At 40.2% G+C, this 23,775-nt stretch overlaps 1 protein-coding gene across 1 annotated transcript in view; it reads right to left on the bottom strand.

Annotated features, from left to right (window-relative positions):
* Positions 1 to 19,663, bottom strand: part of LOC140242723 (activating signal cointegrator 1 complex subunit 3-like) — a 68,302-nt gene extending 48,639 nt beyond the window's left edge. Inside the window, exons 1-13 of the mRNA XM_072322482.1 lie at positions 19,531 to 19,663; positions 17,737 to 17,844; positions 15,936 to 16,501; positions 14,873 to 14,984; positions 13,793 to 14,012; positions 12,639 to 12,792; positions 11,238 to 11,363; positions 9,697 to 9,897; positions 8,808 to 8,948; positions 8,232 to 8,396; positions 5,763 to 6,011; positions 2,430 to 2,564; positions 1,269 to 1,460 (exon numbers count right to left, since the gene is read on the bottom strand). Of these exons, the coding sequence (XP_072178583.1) occupies positions 1,269 to 1,460; positions 2,430 to 2,564; positions 5,763 to 6,011; positions 8,232 to 8,396; positions 8,808 to 8,948; positions 9,697 to 9,897; positions 11,238 to 11,363; positions 12,639 to 12,792; positions 13,793 to 14,012; positions 14,873 to 14,984; positions 15,936 to 16,501; positions 17,737 to 17,844; positions 19,531 to 19,663 (2,502 nt within the window). The remainder of the gene's footprint in view (positions 1 to 1,268; positions 1,461 to 2,429; positions 2,565 to 5,762; positions 6,012 to 8,231; positions 8,397 to 8,807; positions 8,949 to 9,696; positions 9,898 to 11,237; positions 11,364 to 12,638; positions 12,793 to 13,792; positions 14,013 to 14,872; positions 14,985 to 15,935; positions 16,502 to 17,736; positions 17,845 to 19,530) is intronic.
* Positions 19,664 to 23,775: the final 4,112 nt, after the last annotated feature.

Here is a 23,775-nt window from a genome sequence, read left to right as displayed (position 1 = left end):
TCACGGAGGTTGCTAGGAGCATACCTTCTATTGTCACAAGGCAGAAACTGCCTTGCCTCCCCTTGATCATGATAGCATCGGAAGGAAAACTTTGAAGGCGGTTTTCTCAAAACGCTGATTTCCAGAACCATTTGTCATGCGCTAATAAAATCATCGATATCTCTGCAACCGAGTACTTTTATGAGTCATGTTATATTAAAGTGGAAGAGTAAGGGAATAATGTCATGTCATTTTCAGAAAATCATCCTCCCAGACTTTTGGATCCTTTTGTTGTAGCGAGTCACATATGTGACCCTGCACCTCAAAACAAACAAAAAGTCGCCAGACATGAATTTTTAGTTAAGACCATATTCTGAAAGAGCAGACTTTAAGCTTTAAAATGATGTATAACTCAAATCAAATGGACTCTCTTAACCTATCTAAATATTGGAAAGGAAGCACAAACTCAGGAAAAGTGTGAACTGAGAAAAGAGGCTCTGAAGTACAGTGTCTATTCAAGCGCTTAATCTTTACCAAACCGTGCTGGCTGTGCGATGAATGGGACAAAAAACAGGAAGTAAACCACCAGAGTAACAACAATGAAGAGATTATCAGATTAAACTGAAATTGAGCATGCCTCATTAACACATTCTGTCCGTAGTTAATGCCAACTTTCAAAGCAGTAGCACTCTCCTTTCAAAAGTTATTAGAGTTGAAAGTGAAGAGTGTGGACAAGATTTTTCAGAAATGAAAAAGGGATTCTAAAGACACACCTAATCACACTATTCTACCAAAAATGTTCGAGATAATCTGCTAAAAAAAAACACACTTTCCTGCCCGTTTTATGATACCAAATTTTAGCATAATGTAAAAGAAGACCCGCTCTTTCAGAAAATATGAAAAAGTCAAGTTCGGCTAGGTTGACCCATTTCACTTATTTTCAGTCATCACGCAAAATCAGTGTGTGCGACTTTATGTTCGTTTTGAGGTGCACGGTCACATATGATGATACAACAATCACTGTCATCACTACTGTCAGTTGCAGTGACAGTAGTGATGACACTGATTATTGTGATAATCATGATGAAGATGATAACGATGAAGGTAATGAGGATGACGATAATGATGACGATGATGCAGTTGATGATGACGATGATGACGTTGATGACGATGATGACGATGACGAGGATTATGATGATGATGATGATGATAATGAGGATGATGATGAGGATGATGGGGATGATACTGATTACAATATACATGTATCTTATCTGGAATGCTACACTAACCTTTATCACCACAGCATGAGCAGGGAGGTTGACACCCCAGGCGAGAGTGGCAGTACACACCAGGGCCTTGATGTAGCCGGCAGCAAAAAAGCGTTCTACGAGGTTGCGATCCTGTCTCAGCATCCCGGCATGATGGATGCCAAACCCATCGGGGAACACTTCTCTGAGTTGCTTGTTTCGGGACTTGGCAATCTGGGCACAATCATAGAATGGCACAAATAATCTGACATATTTAAATGAACTTGAAGGGATGGTATAGCTTTGGTTGAGATGGGGATACAGATTTCAACTTTTTGCGAGATGATTATAAACCACTTATGAAATACTTAGGAGCATACAATACTACGAGGATTTTAAAGTTTAGTTGATGGAAATTTTGGTTTTGAAACTGCTGAGATATCAAAAAACAAAGGAAGACAAAGTGGTCTTCCGAAAAGGTGAGACCCGCCTTTCACTTGGACCTCTTTGTCTTTGGATATCTCAGCCATTTCAAAATCAATTTTCATCAAATAAACTTCGAAATCCTCATAAAATTGCATGCTATTTCATATTTCAAATGAGGCTTCTCATTATTTCACGAAAAGAGTTGGAAACCTGAAGCCCCATCTCAACCAAAACTATCTTATCCCTTTAACAATGACTGAATTCAGTTCAAAGAAGTGGCAGTGATAATCATCTGTGATCGCTGACATTGATATTAGGGAGCTTTAGATTTTGACGCGCGGACGTTTGAGCCGACGCTTGCGCTGGACGTTCTCCTCTCCCTGCGTCGTGTGGAAAAGTAGCTTTAGATTACGCTGGGACGCAACGTATAAAAAATAAAATCGCGCCCCCATATGATCAGTGTATGAAGAAGCTCTCTACGTCGCAAACTGTGCGGACGTGAAAATAGCCCAGTACGCGTAGTGAAAAACTCAGGCGACGCAAGCTAAAAATAGATTGACTTTACGCGCGCTACTGCGCAAGCTCAGAACATGCTTTTTTTCCTTTGAACGTCCGCGCGTCTAAAATCTAAAGCTCCCTATTATTAAAGGTAAGCAGAGATTTAAAAACTCTGCTTGCCTTTACACACTCAAGCTCTTTGTCATTTCTTCACAGAAACCTTGTGCCCTCATAGCTTGCACTGGCTCACAGAGGGTTAATGCCTGTTGGAAAGAGTACCTGCTTCAAAGCCGATCCGTAGTCTGAAGACTGGGCTGCGTGGAACAAGCTCGCGTCTCCTTCCTCCTTGGCTGTCTTCTGTAGATAGAGGGCAGTCTGTACTGTGGCATTCCGTGCGTGGACGAAGACCATTACCTGCAGGAAGAAGAAATGCCAACAATGAGAAGAGTGGAGGTGGAGAGAGGAGGGCAAGAGACATGAAATTCGGGATTTCTCAACTTGCCCATTGCTCATTAAAGTTAAAACATAGTACTCGGCAGGACCTCAACATTCATCTTCCATCATTTGGAATTTTGCTAGTTATATATTGGAAAGATTTACCAAGAAATATGTCTGGCTGGCACTATTTGCCAGGATATCAAGTTGTTTTGTAGTATTTTGAGATCAAAGAGCGTGAAATTATAAAAGTCAGAACCCCAACTTTTATTCCAGAAGCACCCTCCCCATTAAGTCGTGGGTGTGTAGAACGCTGCTAGTACCTGATGACTGAATCATGTCCTAGAAGCAGTATTGAATCACAAAAACTGCACGTAATTCACTCCTATGAGCGATGGTTACCACTATGGACCAATGTATCATAACTGATGTTATCGAATGTTAAACCTTCCATATTAACCATGACCAGGTAAGCTCTGAAATTGTAGTAATTCAGGTGAACCCTTTTGGTTAAAATTTCCTTATTTTTGTCATTACCTAACAGAAACTGTCACGGTATTCTTTCACACATTTCTTATTCATAAGTGTACAGATTAGAACAAAAATCAACAGTTCTGCAAGCACAAAAGAATTTTGCTTTGGCTTTAACTCATTCTGTGCCAGGAATTTTGGATATTGTTCACAACACTGAAGGGTTTTCTGAAGCCGATCGGTAATCCAAGCTAACAAAGGAATAAGATTTTTTTTTTTTAACACTGTTGTTGTTCAAATTTGTTGACAACATTATGACATGGTTGTGAAAGAAAATAGACAATATGAATACGGACAGAGAAAAAAAAAAGAAAATAGAGGTGAATAAAGAAAAGATAAAGAAGAAGTTAGAGAAGAAAAGGAGGAGGAGGAGGAAGAAGGAGGAAGAAGCAGAAAAGAAGAAGAAGAAGAAGAAGGAAGAAGAAGAAGGAGTAAAAGAGAAGTAGAAGGAGTAAAAGGAAGAAAAGGCTAGCAGAAGAAGCAGAAAAGAAGAGAAAAGTTTATATTAAGAAAAAACAAGAACAAGAACAACATGGAGGAAGAGAAAGAGAGGTGAAAATGACAATGCAGAAGAGAAAAAGGAAAACAAAAATGGAATAAAAAGAATGAGGTGGAGAAAAAATAAGGGAAAGAGAAGAGAAAACAACTGAGAAAGAGAAAGAAAATTTGAGTAGAAAAAGACACGAAGGAGTTTGAGGAGGAAGAGAAGATCAGAAAAAGACTAGAAATGTCGCTTTGGCGACTGGTATGCCTCCGCCATAATGCATGATTTTCCCAATAGGTCTAGATAGTACATGTGGACACTGTGTGATTACATTTTCACAAAATTGGCAAAATATTGGAATGACAAGTTTGTCACAAATGTGTTGAATGTTCACCTTCCTTGACGTAGGTTTAATTGGATGAATAGGAGAGCATGTATCTAGGGATTTAAGGACTTTAACTTGACTTTGAACCATTCATACATTTAGGCATTGAGTAATTTTCAAGGTACAGGTGTGGAGAAAAAGTGCAATTTCTGAATTGAATAGTAAATTGTTACCATTTTCATCTGGCCCTTGACCCTAAAATTCATGAGATAATTACTTTAAGATGAAACATGCATAATATGTACTAAGTTTCAAGGTAACTTGAGCCACTTCCGAGATATGGAGGAAAAAGTTAGTTCAGCACTTTCAACTGATCTTTGACCTTTTGACCTTTGAGGCAAAAAGAGAAAAAAAAAAACTTTCCAGAGAATTTCTATTAGGTTACACACGCATACACCAGGTGTAAAAAAATAACCCTGCTGGCATTGCATAAATATGAGGGTAACAGTAAAATTTTGAAGTCTTGCACTTGACCTTTGACCCCATGAACCCTACATTCTCTAGATAATCACTTCCAGTCAGTACATGTATATACTATGTTCCATGAAGATACCTTGAACAATTTTCCAAGGTACAGAGAAAAAAAAGAAGTCTTAATATTTCTACTTGACCTTTTGACCTTTGACCTTTGACCTCATCACCCAAACTTTCACCATAGAATCTTAATTGGGTAATACATGTATACACTAAGTTCCAAGAAAATATCTTCAGGCATTCAATAGATATGGTGGAAATAGTGAAATTGTATGTATTTGACCCTGACCTTTTGACCTTTGACCTTTGACCTCATGACCCAAACTTTCACCAGAGAATCTTAATTGGATAATACATGTATACACTGAGTTTCAAGAAAATATCTTCAGGCATTCAATAGATATGGTGGAAATAGTGAAATTTTATGTATTTGACCCTGACCTTTTGACCTTTGACCTCATGACCCAAACTTTCACCAGAGAATCTTAATTGGGTAATACATGTATACACTAAGGGTGCGTTCGAGCGCTCTCCTAAAGTGAACTGTACCGTACCGTACCGCGCCAGGGGAGCGTTCGAACGCTCCTAAAGTGTACCGTACCGTACTGTACCGAGCCAAAAGTGGACCACTTCCCGATGTGCTCCAAAAGCGTACCAAAGCGTACCAAAAGTTCGTTGTAAAGCATGCGCGTATTTATGCGCATACGTCACAATGCAAAAACATCATTCTCTTAGTTCGGGACAGCTGTAAGTAGGTCAAGCGCAAGGTGAATGACCTTCTTGCTACAAACAAGCGTGACCTTTTCTAAAAATAAATCGAGAGGTACGCTTTCTCAACAGAGCATTCGAACGCTCCCAAACTAGCACAGTACGGTACGGTACGCTTTAGTTCAGTTCGCTGTGGTTCGCTTTAGAGCGTTCGAACGCACCCTAAGTTTCAAGAAAATATCTTCAGGCATTCAATAGATATGGTGGGAATAGTGAAATTTTATGTATTTGACCTTGACCTTTTGACCTTTGACCTTGAGCATGTGCACCCAAAAGTTGATAGGCACAACTTCACCCCCTAATACACATACATGCCAAGTTTCATTAGGATACCTCAACAGGTTTCGATAGTTACCTTGTCCACAAAATTCATTACGGACGGACGGACAACCCGAAAACATAATGCCTCCGGCACCACTTCGTGGCGGAGGCATAAAAATCACATTGATCAAAAGAAGAATGGGGGAAACAAGAGACAAGAAATTCAGAAAAAGCAGAGATGCCAAAGAAGTTGTGAAGAGGAGAAAACTGTTACCTGGTGGCCCCGGTCCACCAGCTCTCTAACTTTCTCGTAGCAAACCATGTCCATGTCCTTCCGCTGCTGCATGATGTTGCTGGTCTTGATACCGATGAAGGTCTGGCTCAGCGGGACGGGACGGAAGCGAGAGTCAAAGAAGAATAGGCCGATGTACGGGTTGACGTTGAGGAAGCGAGCCACGTCGATGTAGTTGGGCAGCGTCGCCGACAGGCCTACGATGCGGATCATGCTCTGTGAGGATTCCACCTGGACACATGTGTACACATAGATAAAATCACTGTCAACCACTTACAAAAAAAAAAACTAGAAATGTCGCTACGGTGACTGGTGTATGCCTCCGCCATAATGCATTGTTCTCCTAATAGGTCTATAGTACAATGTCTTGACAATGTGTGATGAAAGTTTCACACAATTGGCAAAATATTAAAATGACAGGTTTGCCACAAATGTGCTGAATGTTCACTTTCCTAGAACTAGGTTTAATTGGATGAATGATTAAAACGTCAGAGTGCAGGTATTTGGGGGAACTCATGATTTTTACTTGACTTTTGACCCTTTTATAAGTTTATGCATTGAGTAATTTTCAAGGTATTGAGAAAAAGTATAATTTCAGTATCAAATGGTAAAATAGTATTATCTAAACCTGGCCTTTGACCTTTGACCTCACAGTTCCAAAGAGAATCACTGTTAGGTAGAACATGCATAAATATGTAAGTTTCATGATAATACCTTGAGTTACTTTTGAGATATGGAGGAAGAAGTGCAATTTAGCACTTTCACTTGACCTTTGACCTTTTGACCTTTGACCTTTTGACAAGAAACTTCCCACAGAATATATATTGGGTTATACATGCATACATCAAGTTAAAAAAAAAAATCCTTCAGGCATTGCATAAATATAAGGAAAGCAGTGATATTTTGAGGAGTTGACCTTGACCTTTGACCCCTTGACCTTTGACCCATGACCCCCAACTTCCCTAGATAATCACTGCCCATCGGTACATGCATATATACTAAGTTCCATGAAGATACCTTGAACCATTTGCGAGATATGAAGAAAAACATGAAATTTCAACCTTTTTTTCACAAAATAACCTGTGACCTTTGACCTTTGACCCCGTGACCCTAAAATCCAAACAAAGTATTATCCCCCCAGGATATACCCTCATACCAAGTTTGATGCAAAACCACCTCACGGTTCTTGAGATATCGACAAAAACAAAACGGGACGGACGGACGGACGGACGGACGACCCGAAAACATAATGCCTCTGGCCACTTCGTTGGCGGAGGCATAAAAAGAGTATCTTGGAATTACATCTGAGGTATTTACTGTAAGAGGGAGAACGGAGTCAGATGTTAGACTTATGTGCCCAGGCACTTCGCTTAATTTGCAGAACTTTTGCATGAGTCATCAGTAATCCATGTGAACATGGCCTACCATAAATAATGTATTAACCTGTTGAGGACGAGTCCCAAGTATACTCAGGCAGGTGTCTGTGGGAAATGCGTGTTATAGCGAAATCAGTCCATTGTCAACAGGTTAACTGCAACCCCCTTTTTCAGCTGTCAGGCAAAAAAATACGGCCCACCAGATACTGCCTTGCAACGGATGAAGATACTGCTGACATGCTGCTTGAGTTGAGTGAAATTTCTGTGCACGAAAAAATGTGCTGATTTATAAAAAAAGAAGGAAATTTTGCAGTACAATGCCCAACATATTTAAACATTCAACTATCCTACTTGTAACTATCCACAGGCAAGCTGAGATTGTACACATTAGCGAACATTGTCAGCACACTATATGCAGACATGCAATAAGTATTGTCTGGAACGGTGTATACACCGCACCCTGATTTTGACCCGTTTCAGCGGGAAAATATGTGTGGCTAATACACCATGATTTATGGTAGTTTTAACGTTAGCAAGCCCACTCAGGTGTAGCAATGTGCCTACATGTACATGTAAGTCCAATGGGAGGGCCATGGTGACACAGTGGTAATTAGGGGGATAAAGTTAATCTCTATTCATGGCTAATCAGTTTTCAGACATCTGAGCCTATCAGTGATGACATCACTCCAGCATGAGTTGCCAATTTGCCAATGACCATTATTACAGAAGGGAGGGAAATATGGTGGCACAACAACATGTCACACATTCTGAGATCAAAACAAATCACCACCACCAACGATATTAGACTTGAAGTAATAGGAAAACTTCATTCTTCCCTTGCCTCAAGCAGCATCGTCCCAGTCTCGATCCATCTTTTTTCCAACGTGGGCCAAAGAGACCACACCCATCTTGTACAAATGCATATTCATGACACCATAGATTATAATTTCTGCAGCACAATTCCACTAAAACTTGTCGGGTAATTCCATTGGGGAAGCATTTCAGAACACAGTGAACAATGAGTTGTGAACCCTACCCCATCGGTATCTACAACCTTTGATGACTCAAACCTAACCTGTCTCAAAGTTCTGGCCACGAGGCTCTCGATCACAGCGCCGCGGTCGTCGTGCAGGAGGTGGACCTCGTCGATGATGAGGAGCTTGACCAGCTGGGTGAGGGCGATGTCACCCGTGCTCTTCCTGGTTACAACGTCCCACTTCTCGGGTGTGGTCACGAGCATCTGGATGGTTGAAACGATCCAATGGATTTGTGAGCAAAGATTTGTTCATGTGCAAAGAAGACATATCATCCTTTATCACTACATTGCCGAGTATCATATAGATGGCTGATATTCAACAGAAAGCAAGTTGTTACATTCATGTCAAAACATCAGAACAACTATTACCTGCTATATAAAGGATGTAAACTTTACGGGGCCTATGTTGGCAAGGCTTGAACTTACAGATTGTATGTAATTTCCTTGTGGTATTTAACACTGACTTATACATTATTTTGCTTTGAAAACGAGTGAAGTGCCTAACCAACTGAGAAAAAAGAAAAGTCATTTGTACCTATAGAGTGCGCATGAGCTACACACTGTAACTACAACTTGCTTTATATTGATATGCCTGTTATGGCATCAAGATCTCACCTGAGTTTTCATGATCTCATTCTTGGTCAGCTGCATGTCACCGGTCAATTCCTTTACCAGGAGACCAAGCGGCGAGAGGCGGGTACCAAAGTTGCGCACCATCTCCGCTGCCAGCGCCTTCATAGGAGCCACGTACACAATCTGCACAGATGAAACAGCAGAGTACAAGATTGGCTACATCATGAGGAAGGCTGTACACTTCCCATATACATGTCCCATATGTGTAGTCTACCACTGTATACACCATATATTTAGCTAGTGGAAAATGAGCAAAGAAAATGGGATTCCATTTTCTTAGTTCATTTTTCCTTTTGTTTGCATTTGTTATATATTCAGCTAACCTAATTTTCTGCGAATCAGGACTTCACGACAATTTCATGAGTGGTTAATTTCGCGATTGTGAGGTTCAGTACTGAGCGGAAAAATGTATATGTGCAAATCACATTCATATTGGAATCAGAGTCAATATTTTTGCATGCTTTTAGATTCGCGAATAGCACCCGACTCACAAAATTCAAACAAATAAAAACCTTGCAAAATACTTGGCGTATACAGTATCTACAGTGTGCACAGCATGATACTGTCTGAAACTTGAGTGAAATTCAGTTCATTAGCAAAACCCTTCCATATTTTCATCCCCACATACAATTATAACAATTTCCAAAGAAACATACATGAAAACAAATGCAAACAATACAAAAATAAATACGAAACAGACACAAACAGATCCAATCACAAGGAAGTCAGAAAATATTTAAATGTTTTTGAGATTCTGTGCTGCAAAGTTCAGTAATAATTTCTTGAATGCACAGCAGTAGAGGAGTAACATGGCGAGAATAGATCTTTCTGTCTTCAAATCAAGTGCCCATGTCGTGCGTCTGTGACTGACCTTAAATTCATCCTTCTTGATGACGCCTTGCTGGACATGCTTCCTGACCTCTTGAAGGATCGCCAGCATGGCGATGTTCGTCTTCCCGGCGCCAGTCGGCGCGCAGATCAGGAGGTTTTCGTTGGTGTTGTAGGCCGTCTCAAAGACGACCGACTGGATACGGTTGAGGCTTCTCATCCCTTTGAAAGCAACCCGACCAATCTGGAAAAAATTTCAGGGGTTCAAAACCCAACATGTATGTTTGTAATGCAGCCGAAAGTCCTTGCCAAGGGTGGGCTCACTTTTTTCGGATAATACATAGGAATACATAGGGTCTAACCACTTTTATTTGGGCCCGTCCACTTTTTTTTTCTACCCTGGAAGTGGCACCAGAAAACACACAAACAAATGAACAAATATAAAAAACATGGTTATGCTTTTTTTGTGTTGTACCAGAGGGCTTAGAAGTGCAGTTAAGGGCTTTTCTTCTTTTTTTCTTTTCTTTTTTTTTTTTTTGCATGTCAGCTGAAAAGACCTGGAAGCGGCACCAGAAAGTTGCACTGAGTGCCTTTGTTTTTAGCTGATGACCGCAACCTGGAAGTGGCACCAGAAATATGAACTGCCACCCCCTCCCAACTTTTAAAGATGTGGCGCCAGCCGTAATTTAATTGAAGTTTTATTCAACAGTGACAAATACAAGCAATGACTGAACACTACAAGCTTCTGACACATCAGATAGCACACCCAATCTCGCAGACACAAAAGCAAAATCTACACTCTCCTTTTCACAAGGGGCACTGTGGTACTTCACAGAAATAGCTAATGCAACATATTTTTGTATTAAGTCATACTACACAAAATCTAGAATTCATTGTCATTACTGCAGGTTTTACATTGAATATTTGTACAGCACACAATACTCAACATGTTGACTAGCATCATCTTGTGACACAAAGCATATTCCTCTCATCCTACTGCTCATGGCAGAGATTAACTCTTTATAATTATGCCAAGCACTTCACTTTTTAACATGCCAAGATTTTTTCACCAACAATACAGTAATCCATCCAAACCTGACCTGGGGGCATTTCATGGAGGAACTTGTCGGATAAAATGTCCGACAAGTCAATTATATCCGACAAATTCAGAGGAATCAGCCAATCAGACTAAAGAATTTCTCAAAACTTGTCGGATAAAAGAGACTTGTCAGATATTTTATCCCACAAGTTCCTTCATGAAATGCCCCCCTGGTTGTAAATTTAGCAAGCCGACTCAGGTTTAGCAACATGCCTCAGATTGACAAGAAGGCCATAATTAAATGACACAATAGGAATTACCAAGGGGATTAGGCAATCTCTATTCACTGATAATGCATAAACTTCCAATCATCTGTGCCAATCGGCAAATTCATCATAGTAAGGGGTAAATGTGTCATACATCGACCTATTGCTAAATAAAATGGCATAATAGTTTATTATGAGTGAAATTCCACATAATGAAGGAGACTGGCCTTCATAGCTAATAAAGACCTTGGCATTACTGGTGAAAAATTAGGGACTCACGTCATCGAGCTGCGATATTGGTACGAGATTCTTGCCCACGCTGACGGGCGCCTGCTCAGATGGCGGGATGATGACCTCCTCGTAGATTTTGTTGGCAGATTTCTGGAAGCCACACGGCAGCATCATCTGGGGGAACAAGAGGGATTGGTGAATATTCCTACACCTGCTAAACAGTCATACCTATGCCTTTACTGCAATGATGCCCGAGTATCTCATCAACCCCTGCATCAAGGCACACTACATTTTGTTTCCTGATTACTGGATGGATATAATTATAGGAATAGACTATGGCTGCATTTATCTAACTTGAGAGAGAGAATCACGTTTCAAAACGCGTTTGGAATGGTGTTTGCAAACATGGTTTGAAAGGCGATTCTCGGGGAGCCGCGTTTATCTAAACCATCATACAATCGCGATTCGAGTGGTGTAACTGCGCAGCTGCTTTGCGCCGTTTGACCTGGGAAGTAAAGGTTAACTGTATACCACCAAACATGCCTCCTCAGTCACACACAAATAATGGGTAGAGAGCACAACCGGAAACAGCTGGGACTTGACCTTGAGATATAAACGCATTTCGAAACGGCATTGCGTTTATCTACTCACAGAACGGCGATCGTGGTCTCAAACGTGTTTCAAAACGCCCTTTGAAAGGCGTTTCAAAACGGCGTTTCTAAGCGCGTTTGAAAACATGGTTGCGTTTATCTAACTCCTGAAAATGCCTCAAACGCGTTTAGGATCGTGATTCTGCCTCAAAAATTTTTTAGATAAATGCAGCCTATATCATACACAAAAAAAAAAAGAATTGGAGACTAATTCAAAGACAAACAGAAGGAATACTATAAAGAAATGGAGAAAATGATAGGCAATAAACCATTTAGAAAGATAGATACAATCACAGACATATAGATAGAGAGATAGATAGATAGAAAGATAGATAGATAGATAGATAGATAGATAGATAGATAGATAGAAATATAGATAGATAGATAGATAGATAGAAATAGATAGATAGATAGACAGATAGATAGATAGATAGATAGATAGATAGATAGATAGATAGATAGATAGATAGATAGATAGATAGATAGATAAACAGACAGGTAGATAGAAAGATATAAAAAGAAGTAAAGAAGTGGTGGACAGACCAAAAGTGGAAAAGAATTAACATTACAGACCATGTAACCGATCATTACAATGTATCACTGCTGAACAGGACAAGAGAAAGTTGATAGTGATTCTTTTCAGAACGTGGAAAACAAAAACGCTGTTCCTACACACTATAACTTAACACACAAAAAGAAAAAAAAAGCATCAGAATGCATCGACTTTATCAACTGTTACAAAACTTTTTATTCAAAGCTTGAAGCATGACTCCCAAGTCGCCAGTGCCATGCTTCTCACCTTGGTTCCTGCTATGAAGGATGAAGAGAGTTGTGCTGTGGCCAGTGAGTCGTAGACGTTCGGATAGCACTCTCTGGGGGCACCGGTTACTTTCTCGAGACCAAGGGTGGATGTGAAAAGAGGGGCACGCTTTGCATTCCTGAGAGCGTTTTCTCTGACAAAATCAAACGAATAATATTTTGAGGTGACCATGGTGTGAGCCTGGATGCTCGCATGCAATGACAGCAATAACTAGAGAAGCACTTCAAGACAGCAGACCTCCTCGCCAGACAGCCATGGTTGAAATATCGCCATTTTGTACGCAATATCTTTGACACAAATATAAGAGGTATAGTGACATCTGATCTACACCAAACACTTTCGAGGCAAACAAAACTTGCAGTACTGAAATATACACAGCTCAATTTTCGTGATATTGCAGTCCAGCATAGTCCTTTATGGACCAAGGACCTTTGACCTCATGACACCCAAATTTAACCTCATTTTAATTTCTTTCTTCCTTCATTATAAACACACCCTGCAAGTTTGGTGAAAATATGATCATCTGTTCTTGACTTATTGGGAGATGAAGCTTATTTTATGTCCTTTAAGACCCCTGTGACCTTTGACCGCATGACCCCAAATTAAATTATTCTTTCTTCATTATGAATACATTTTGCAAGTTTGGTGAAAATTTGATTATCCATTCTTGAGTTATTGGGAAATTAAGCTTATTTCGTGTCCTTTCGACCCCTGAATTTCGACCATTGACCTCATGACCACAACTTACATCATTTCATTTGTCCTTCATTATGAACATACCCTACACGTCTGGTGAAAATCCACTCATCTGTTCCTGAGTTATTAGGAGACTTAACGTCCTTTATGACCCTTGACCTTCCACCATTTACATCATTATGAGTACACCCTGAAAATTTTGAGAAAGTTCATTCATTCCTTCTTGAGTTACCTTGTACAAAAAACAGACAGACAGACAGACAAACGTATAACAGACAGACAGATAGACAGACATACAGAACCGAAAACATAACCTCCATCGGCTGTAGGTTTCATTTTCTGGTGGAGGTAACTAATCATTTTGTGAGTTGGTGTTGGGGTAGGGGTTACAAATGAAGAAAGAAAAGAAACCCATAACCTCTTTGATATCACCTCACCTTTGGGCTCTCAAAAGCTGGGGGTCAAATTCCTCCCCTCCACCACCAGCTCCTCCTCCTCCTCCTCCTTCCTCCGCCCCAATCTGCCTTGCCTCTCTCTTCAGCAGTCGCTTCTCCTCCTTTCGCAGTGCCTTCTCCAGCTCCTTCTCCCTCTCAGACTGGATGGTCACCTGGGTGGCGTAGGTCGGCTTCTGGTTACTCAGGCGCTCCTTGCGTCCCTCTGTGGTATCAGTCGATAAAGATGTCTGCATGTTCATCCTTATTTTATCGCCATGCAACATTCCTGATCCACTTCGAACCAGCACTCAATTGTAAAACAGGCCAAAATGTAAAGATGGCATTTAAAGACTGCATTTTGCAATCCTTTTCCTTTAGACTGGACAGCAGCATTGCCCATTACACACATCTTTGACAAGTAAAGTTAACCCGTTGAGGACGGACTGATTATGCTATAACACGCATTTCCCATAGATGCCTTCCCGAATATTCTCGGGACTTGTCTTCAACGGGTTAACACAAATGGGTGGAGTTGCACGTACTCGGTATGTTTGGAACCCATCCTTCAATGGTTCTATTGTGATGGTCCTACTCTAAGGACAGGAACTTCTTCTGATTTATCTCATGTCCTTTGTCTAGTGAAAAAGTTTTGGTATTGAAGACCTGCACCTACTGACCGACCACAAAATATCTGGACAGTGAAGACCCAAGGGATGAACATTCACAAAGGCAGATTCACTGAAAGCCATATTTTTTGGTTAAGAACGTGAAATAAACAAAAACGCCAATATTGTAGGCATACCTCGCACATGCCCACAGAAACACACATCTATTACTGGATGTCTGTTGGCACAAACGATGTGTCACTACTTTTATGTCACTACTTTCTCTCATTACTTTTTATTATTAAATTTACATGCCCTACAGACTAGATTTAAGGAACCTTTGCGAATTTTCAGCCTATGTGACTTTACTGTACAAATTGTCTATGTCAAGATTATGGTAGAGAGACTCATAATCTTCCTGTAGAGTTTGCCTCCTTCAAAACTTGAAGATACTTGGAAATTCTACTTATATTCTGACCTGCAGCTATTCTGGCCAAGTTGGTCTGAGTGGCCTCCGTCACAATGTCTTTTCGATTGGTCAGCAGCTGTCCAATCAGCTCAAAGCAGTCAAAGCCAAGGAGATCAAACAGCTGTCAAGTAGATAGAAGACAAACACACATTGCTACAGAAATTGACTTGAGATAGTAGTTTTAAACCCTTTCTGTGCTATGGACTTTGAATAGTGTGTACAACACAATGGGACTTTCTGTGCCAATTGGTACTCAATTGGTACACAAAGTACACAAATGGTTAATGTGCATATCGAGTATGGTGGGACACATAACACATTTATGCAATATGGAGCAAAGCAAATTGAAAAATTTAAAACATTCTGCATAGATGGAACTGAAGAAACTGGTAATGTGTACCATAATTTCCCCAAACTTATGATCTTAAACCTTATTCTAACAGACCTCCCTGCAGCAATGCTGCAACAATGTCCAGAGAATAAAATTTCTCACATCGGGCAAGGTAACCGCATCAGAGAATGAGGTGTAGCGTATGAACAGAAACACACTCAAAACCTTTGATACCAGGGTAGGTTTCCACAAAGGAGGTGTGTCCTCTTTATGCAACTACCCCACCCACTGGCCAGCACCTGCACCACCTATTGTTTTAGATTGTGCATACGAAACATGTTTATACAATCACCGATCTCAACTTCAAAGTGATTAGTGCGTGTGATTTGGGCACGGCATGTCAATTATTCTCTATCTGCAATGGTGCACATGTATGTTGAGTGTATCAAAGGAATGTAAAAACCACAGTGGTGTTCTAATAGGCAGGTTGGCAGAGTAGTGTCATGGTAACGTCAAGGTAATGCCACGGCAATTACCCTAACTGGCTAGGGCAGAATTTGGCAAAAGTCATCGCAGCAACATCCGAGAAACATTTTGCTGGAACTGTTTTAACAGGCAGGGTTAAAAAAAGATGACCTGAACGATACCCAGGTAGCTCTAGTTTGAAAGGTTCTGTTAAAATGGGGCTTTAGTCACAGAATAACGCCAGTCTCGAAACATGTCAACCTGAATTAGACTCACATCCGTCTGAAGTTCATCGTTTGTCTTGGCCGATGTGAGCTCCACAAGTAGCTTCTTGCAGAGGGCATCCGTTGTCAATCCCAGAGAGTTGCTCCCTTCCCGGCACAGCGTCTTACCCACTTCCTCCTCCAGCCAAGCTAGTTTAGAATCTGCCTGCCCCTTTGCTGGGCCCACTTTGGCATCACTGGTGCTGTTTGAGGAGTGGGAGGAATGTGTGAAGCGAATTTCACGTTCAGGAACCGCGGCAGGCTCAACCTGAACATCATCAAACCCATCAACATCGATGGTCCTGTCATCATAGGAGAAAGTGATGCTGTGTCCAAATTCCTTTGGGTTTTCTTCAGGTCTGTCGGGTTCAAACAGTGCCTCCGTGACCTCTTTGGGGACAGGCTGCAGTAGACGCAGGATCTCACCATGGACTTTCATCAGGTGCTCTGTGGAGTGAGGTCCCACGGAAGAAAACACAGCTTCGGATTCAGTGCGACTGACGTTGGCTGCATTGTGGAGAGTCCTGCAGAGGAACACGGCGGTGGCTTCTACAGCTTCGGGAGTGGCATCAGCACCAGCTGCAAAGGAATTGGAAAAGAGTGTGAACAATGTAGAAACTAGAAAAGCAGAGAGCGCAATCCTCCACCAAGCAGCTCATCTCCACCCATATACGCATGTTGAAAATCACTAAATTTCCCAATATAGAAGCCTTTTTTTTACGTCACACAGCTTCCTATATGCTACGCAGCGCCTTGTGCAGGGCATGTTTTAATGCGTGTGAGGAAGCCTCAAATACGCCCTGCTTGAACTCCCAAGTTCATTGACCCTATTTCCCAAAAGGTCAAACATTTTTGAAAAATACATAAAAATTCCCGGATCACTATCAAAATTTGATTATCTGTTCCTTATGTCACTATCAACTTTTCCCACATGTTCCTCATTCAATCCGTTCCCAACTTTTTTAGTTAATTTGCAAACAGACAAACAAACAAACCAATGGCAATGAAAACATTTACCTCCTTCCTTGGCGAAGGTAAAGATCCTGATCTAAGGCAGCTCTCATTAATGCATTCACAAATTTCAATCTCGCAAAAATTGTTACCACACATATGCCACACACTTTATTACCTTCATGTGAATGGGAAAAGGTGCTGGGTTGATAAGATTGCTAGTCACGTGGGGCGAATCACAAGGAGTTAGTATCAGTCGCCCATTTTGTGGTTCGGGTGTGAGGGGCTGACCATTCAACCAGGTTTGCACCCTCTTTTTACATGCATGGGTGGTGACTGTCTCACACACATGGAATCCCTTTTGTGCCCTATCTGAGGAACATTGTTTCGCATCTTCCTACAGGGGATAGCTGACTACACACATCACTGCCCAGCTAGACTCACTGGGACTTAAAACACAAGACAGACAAGCTACCCATTGAAGGCACCTCAATGCTCTATAGACACATTATCATGTTACATTTTAATGTTCCTAGGATGATGACATAATGCACTTTATTATTACAAAATCATCCACGGAACATCTACGATATAAGACTACTAAAGCATGTCTTTGTCGTTCAAAGATCTTGAACATGTACAATTTTGTAAAAACACTACAGGTTCGTCACAACAGAAGTATTTATCCTGTTGCTCTGATCTTTGGACGCAATGTTTTATCCAGAAAGCCCTGCTTCCATTAGGTGTAAGAAGAAGGATATTTTGCAATGCAGAGACCTAACAAAGGTACAGATCCTTGACAGAAAAGTGATTTTCCTATCTCTTCATGGATAAGAGCAGTTAACAGTGCTTGAGGTTCTCACCGATGCTGCGAGAAAGGTGCACGATACTCCGTAAAGAGGTCGTGGCATCAGATTTTGTCCCTGTTGTGCTGTGGAGAACAGCTTCTCCTAGCTCTTTCCAGGTCAGACCTGCCACAGAAAAGAAGATGCTGTTCGGTGAATTTTCATGATTGACTTCAAGTTACACGTGTACTTACTAAAATCCTTACAGTCAAGTATGAAGTTTATAAAATTTGCCGGTAAATTTGCCACGTGGGGCTAATGAGTATGAATTATTTTAAGCGACCCAAATGAAAGGAGGACACAAAATCAATCATTTGTGGATACAAATATACATATTTCAGCCAGATATGCTAAGAAATCTAAAACCATAGGATAACAATAGGATACTAGAAATGTCGCTTTGGCGACTGGTATGCCTCCGCCATAATGCATGATTTTCCCAATAGGTCTAGATAGTACATGTGGACAATGCGTGATTACATTTTCACAAAATTGGCAAAATATTGAAATGACAAGTTTGTCACAAATGTGTTGAATGTTCACCTTCCTTGACCTAGGTTTAATTGGATGAATAGGAGAGCATGTATCTAGGGATTTAAGGACTTTAACTTGACTTTGACCCATTCATACATTTAGGCATTGAGTAATTTTCAAGGTACAGGTGTGGAGAAAAAGTGCAATTTCTGAATTGAATAGTAAATTGTTACCATTTTCATCTGGCCCTTGACCCTAAAATTCATAAGATAATCACTTTCAGGTAGAACATGCATAATATGTACTAAGTTTCAAGATAACTTGAGCCACTTCGAGATATGGAGGAAAAAGTTAGTTCAGCACTTTCACTTGATCTTTGACCTTTTGACCTTTGAGGCAAAAAAAGAAGAAAAAAAAAAACTTTCCAGAGAATTTCTATTAGGTTACACATGCATACACCAAATGTAAAAAAATAACAACCCTGCTGGCATTGCATAAATATGAGGGAAATAGTAAAATTTTGAAGTGTTGCACTTGACCTTTGACCCCTGACCTTTGACCCCATGAACCCTACATTCTCTAGATAATCACTTCCAGTCAGTACATGTATATACTATGTTCCATAAAGATACCTTGAACAATTTTCCAAGGCACGGAGAAAAAAAAAGAAGTTTTGATATTTTTACTTGACCTTTTGACCTTTGACCTTTGACCTCATGACCCAAACTTTCACCAGAGAATCTTAATTGGGTAATACATGTATACACTAAGTTTCAAGAAAATATCTTCAGGCATTCAATAGATATGGCGAAAATAGTGAAATTTCATGTATTTGACCCTGACCTTTTGACCTTTGACCTTTGACCTCATGGCGCAAACTTTCATCAGAGAATCTTAATTGGGTAATACATGTATACACTAAGTTTCAAGAAAATATCTTCAGGCATTCAATAGATATGGTGGAAAAAGTGAAATTTTATGTATTTGACCTTGACCTTTTGACCTTTGACCTTGAGCATGTGCACCCAAAAGTTGATAGGCACAACTTCACCCCCTAATACACATACATGCCAAGTTTCATTAGGATACCTCAACAGGTTTTGATAGTTACCTTGTCCACAAAATTCATTACGGACGGACGGAAGGACAGACGGACGGACGGACGGACGGAAGGACGGACGGATGGACGGACGGACGGACGGACAACCCGAAAACATAATGCCTCCGGCACCACTTCGTGGCGGAGGCATAAAAACAGTATGACAATACTCTTTGAGAGTGATGTACTCATCGGAAGAAGAAGAAAAATGTGCCATTTTCTGTTGATTGAGTTGTTACCTGGAGATGTTGTTCTGCGTGCTTGGTAGACCCTCTTCTGTGCCAAGGTCATTGACCCACCATCTGAGGGTTCTTCATCTGCAGTGACATCAGCAAAGGTCCTAACAGCCTGAGTTAGTCGAGGGAGGAGCATCGTTGGGCTTTTTTTTTTTTTGTCTGTCTACAGAGAATCAAACTTGATGACGAAGTCAAAGTTACAGGAAAGCTGGCCACTCCAGTTTCAATGCTGGTGTTGAGTCAACTCCATCCTGTTGTTCATCTACAGAATACACAAAGAAGAACAAACAATCAAGGGCAACCTTAACAATATTGTACAGGTATATGTAGCAAACTGTGTAAGATTTCACACATTAAAAGTTAAGTGCATTGACCTCTGTGAGACAGCACATAAATCTTGAAATTTTGCACACACTATGTAGGACTTACAAATTGCACTTGTTACAAATGTTAAATGATTAACTGAAATATAAATAATGCACATTCTTCTGACATGAATGGGGCCAGCCTTTTTTTTCCCCCTTTACTTCTCAGCGTCTTATTTTGGGTTTTTCCCTGACCTAGCTAGGAGGGTGCTGTAACCAGTAACACTAACACTGTAACAGTCGCCAGTGCGGTTAAGTTTCCCCCCCCCCCCACACACACACACACATTTTCTTGTACGAGTTTAGTCAAAAATAGGCCAACTTATACCGTTGTGCAAAATGAATAATATTGCACTTTTTTTTTTTAATATTCAGTTCAATTCAATTCACCCACTTTTAACAAAAACAGAGACATACATCTGTATGCATTGTAAAATGTGTCGGGGAGTTCACAAAGAAAACCAAAGGCTTGAGAAAACTGTGATCCCCCGTACATTTGTAGAGTTGAATACACAAAAGTACACAAATACATACAGAGAAGTGCAAACTTGTCTGGACATGGGTTTTCACTGTGAACTACATTAGCCCTACACAAAATTCCACATGTGGGACTGGGTCATCAACGGAGCACAGTACGTTTTCGATTTCCGTGTCTTAATTGCTCAGTCAAGGACTTAAATAATAATTTACATCACTGGAACTGCTAGTTAAAACCTGTACATTCAACTATTTCATTAAAAACAAGCTCACCTGGACAGTGGGTCTCCTTTGTCAAAATATTACACTTCTGTTTTCTACGTGGCTCACAAGCCTTCACGATGCAATGAATACTACCACAGCTGCAGCTAGACAGCAGAATTGAACCAGCAGAGCATGCAGCAAACTGATTGACTGGGATCCTTCGAACACAGATGTTACTTCATCATCCCAAATTGTGTCGCAAGCGGAATGGGGTTGCGAAATCGCTGTTGTGTTTAAAAAGCCAGCTAAAGCAAGCAAGCAAACAGACAATCAATCAAACAAACTCCTCTCCAAATGCTTCCCTTCCACCGATCACCTTCCTCAATTCCCTTCCTTAATTGATTATTACTAGTAGTCCTGATCCTTCATCCTCATAAATTCCCTCCTTTCCGGGTTCTCCTCCCCTTTCCCCGCGCCCAGCGTCCCTTTGATCCCGCCCTCATTATTTAACATGCTTCTCTTTCCCGCCTGCCCATCCCCTTCCCTTTCTTGATCTTGAATCACTCCTTTCCCCCTTAGGAATTCCCTCGTACCCTTCAGTCCCGCCTCGATCTCCTCCCCTTTCGAACCACGTCAGATCATCTGTATCCATGTACAGCCATATCTATAAAATGTACCTCTATTTCAAGGTAACGCATCTGAAAACCTATCTGGTGCCAAATTTCCCATAGACAATATTCTTAAAAGAGTTAGAGCAAACAATGAGGAAAAGAAAAACAAAGACAAAATGCTAATTTTGTTGTTGTTGTTCTTGTTGTTGTTTAATTGTATGTGGAAATTGTGATGATTATTGTCGGCTTCATTTGAATGATTGCGAATCTCGTGATTTTTTTTTTTTTTTTTTGATCTTTCTTTTTAGGCCTACATTGTCCTTGATTTACTTCGAATGACTAGAAAAGAACTGTCACCCCGTTGTTTAAGTTGACTATAATATAAAAGTTGACTATAATAATGAATGAAGTAGACGGAACCCGGTGGAATGAAAGCAGCTAGGTTAATTTCAATAATGTTTTCACAAAAACAATGTGTAGGCACCTATTGAGAACACCTTGCATTACTAAAATAGTGGATGATGACGTCACTGTTTCATATGTCTTTGAAGGGATCTTATAGTTTGGTTCAGACCAAATTTAAGGTTTCTAACATTTTTTGGTGAGAAAAATGAGAAACTTCTTATGGAATATGAAGAAGCATGTACATAATCCCATTCCAAAATTGATTTTCATCAAATAAACTTTGAATTCCCCTTAGAATGGTATACTCTGTCTATTTACGGTTTCTTGATATCATCCCTGTACCATCCCTTTAACTGACATACACATTCAAGTCTTCATTATTTTGTAATATATATTATTTATATATATATATATATATATATATATATATATATATATATATATATATATAATGAAGGTGGCATGAAACTCCGAGTAGCAATAAAATACGGATGAACCTGCTGTCAACCGAGTGAACTTGTTCGAATACATAATGAGAAGTTGGAAGGAGCGGTAGGCGTAGCTACAGGAAGGTACACTGAGGGACCGAAGCTCGGCGGCCTGTTGAAATCTATACAGCTTCGCCAACCGCTCCTCCCAGTATCTCATTGTATATGGCATTATGAAAAAGCAACACTGCGCCTGTAAATGGCTAATGCCCTTCATCGCACTATTAAGTTTTATTTTTATATAAAGGAATGAATTACATCCTGAATAATGACTCGTATCGTGTAGATATAATATCCTTAATAGCAGTCTGACTTTTAAATAGGTATAGAGAGCAAGTGTGGAGGTTACTAAAGCCTTAACCAAAAATATGACAGTAATAACATTCATTGTGGGTGTTTGTTTTTTTCGTTCATTCACATAGCTTGAAACTACTTAAAAAATCATTACATCATTATGACTGTTTCATTGAAACATACACTTAATGATTTCGCAAATTGTTGATTTATGTCGAGGTTTAACATCATCTTAAATGAATGCACGCCAGGATAGTTTGGTTGAGACCTGCACGGCTTCAGGTTTCTAACTTTTTTGTGAGGTAATGAGAAACCCCTAATGAAATACGAAAGAGCATGTAATTCCACGAGAAATACAACATTAATATTTGACAAAAATTGAATGTTAAATGACTGAGATATCCAAAACAAAGCCATCCTAATAAAAGGTGGTACCCACCTTTTATAAGGATCCATTTGTTTTAGTTTGTTTTCGGACATCTCAGCCATTTTACAACCGATTTTCATCAAATAAACTTTGAATATCTCTTAGAAGTATCATGCTCTATAACATTTCATAAGTGTTTTTTACTGTCTTGCAAAACTTAAAAAGTTCACTTATAATTCTCATCCCCGATGCCTTCAACTCTCATGCTTCTTTGATTTTACTCACATATTATGAATAAAGTTCTCATAAACATGTGAAGTTGCCTATAAGCTTTCTCTTTCAGTTGACTTTCAACAGACCGGGGTAACTCACTCATGGTATGGGTAGGTTTCCACCCAAAATGAAAGCATGTATCTGATTTCCTAAATCCTGTAATTTTAATAGGAGTGAAGTTCACTGGACTTGAAAAGTGGTTGGTGAAAATATACGGGTTAAAGAAAATAATGTCATTAAACAGAACGATATCCTGGTTTAAACTCAAGTGCGGTACTTCAAACCGACAACTGATAGACTAAGGTCAACACATTTGGGATAATTTTCTTTGGCACTTTTTAATATGGGGGTTATCATTGTTTGTGTTTTGATTGCGCTGTTGTTGCTGCTTTTGTGAAGAGAGGCATACCTTAACCCTTTGCTTCCGGGAACTTGGCATCCATGCATTTTCAATGGGAGATTGCACCATCTCGGAAAGCAACAGGGTAATTTGTCAGTTGGGGTGTATTCCCCCTCAGTCGATTTCCCTGTGTAAACACCGTCACGAGTGCTAAATAGGAGTTACAAGTTATCAGCTACTGATTGGCTGAATTACCCTTGATAACAGGAAGAGGGAGGGGCTTTTTCACACCTCCACTGACAGTATACTGTGTAGAGAAGGATATATTATTCACAAATCTGCCTTCCGAGCTCATTGCTTCCAAAGCGACCACTATTCTCCAGAAGGTTTTGTCCAGTCTGTTTACTCGAATTCTTGATCAACC

This window comes from Diadema setosum, chromosome 19 (assembly GCF_964275005.1).
Source record: "Diadema setosum chromosome 19, eeDiaSeto1, whole genome shotgun sequence".
Taxonomy (NCBI): domain Eukaryota; kingdom Metazoa; phylum Echinodermata; class Echinoidea; order Diadematoida; family Diadematidae; genus Diadema; species Diadema setosum.
Note: the sequence above shows the minus strand (reverse complement) of the source record. Positions and strands in the feature narration are given on the sequence as shown.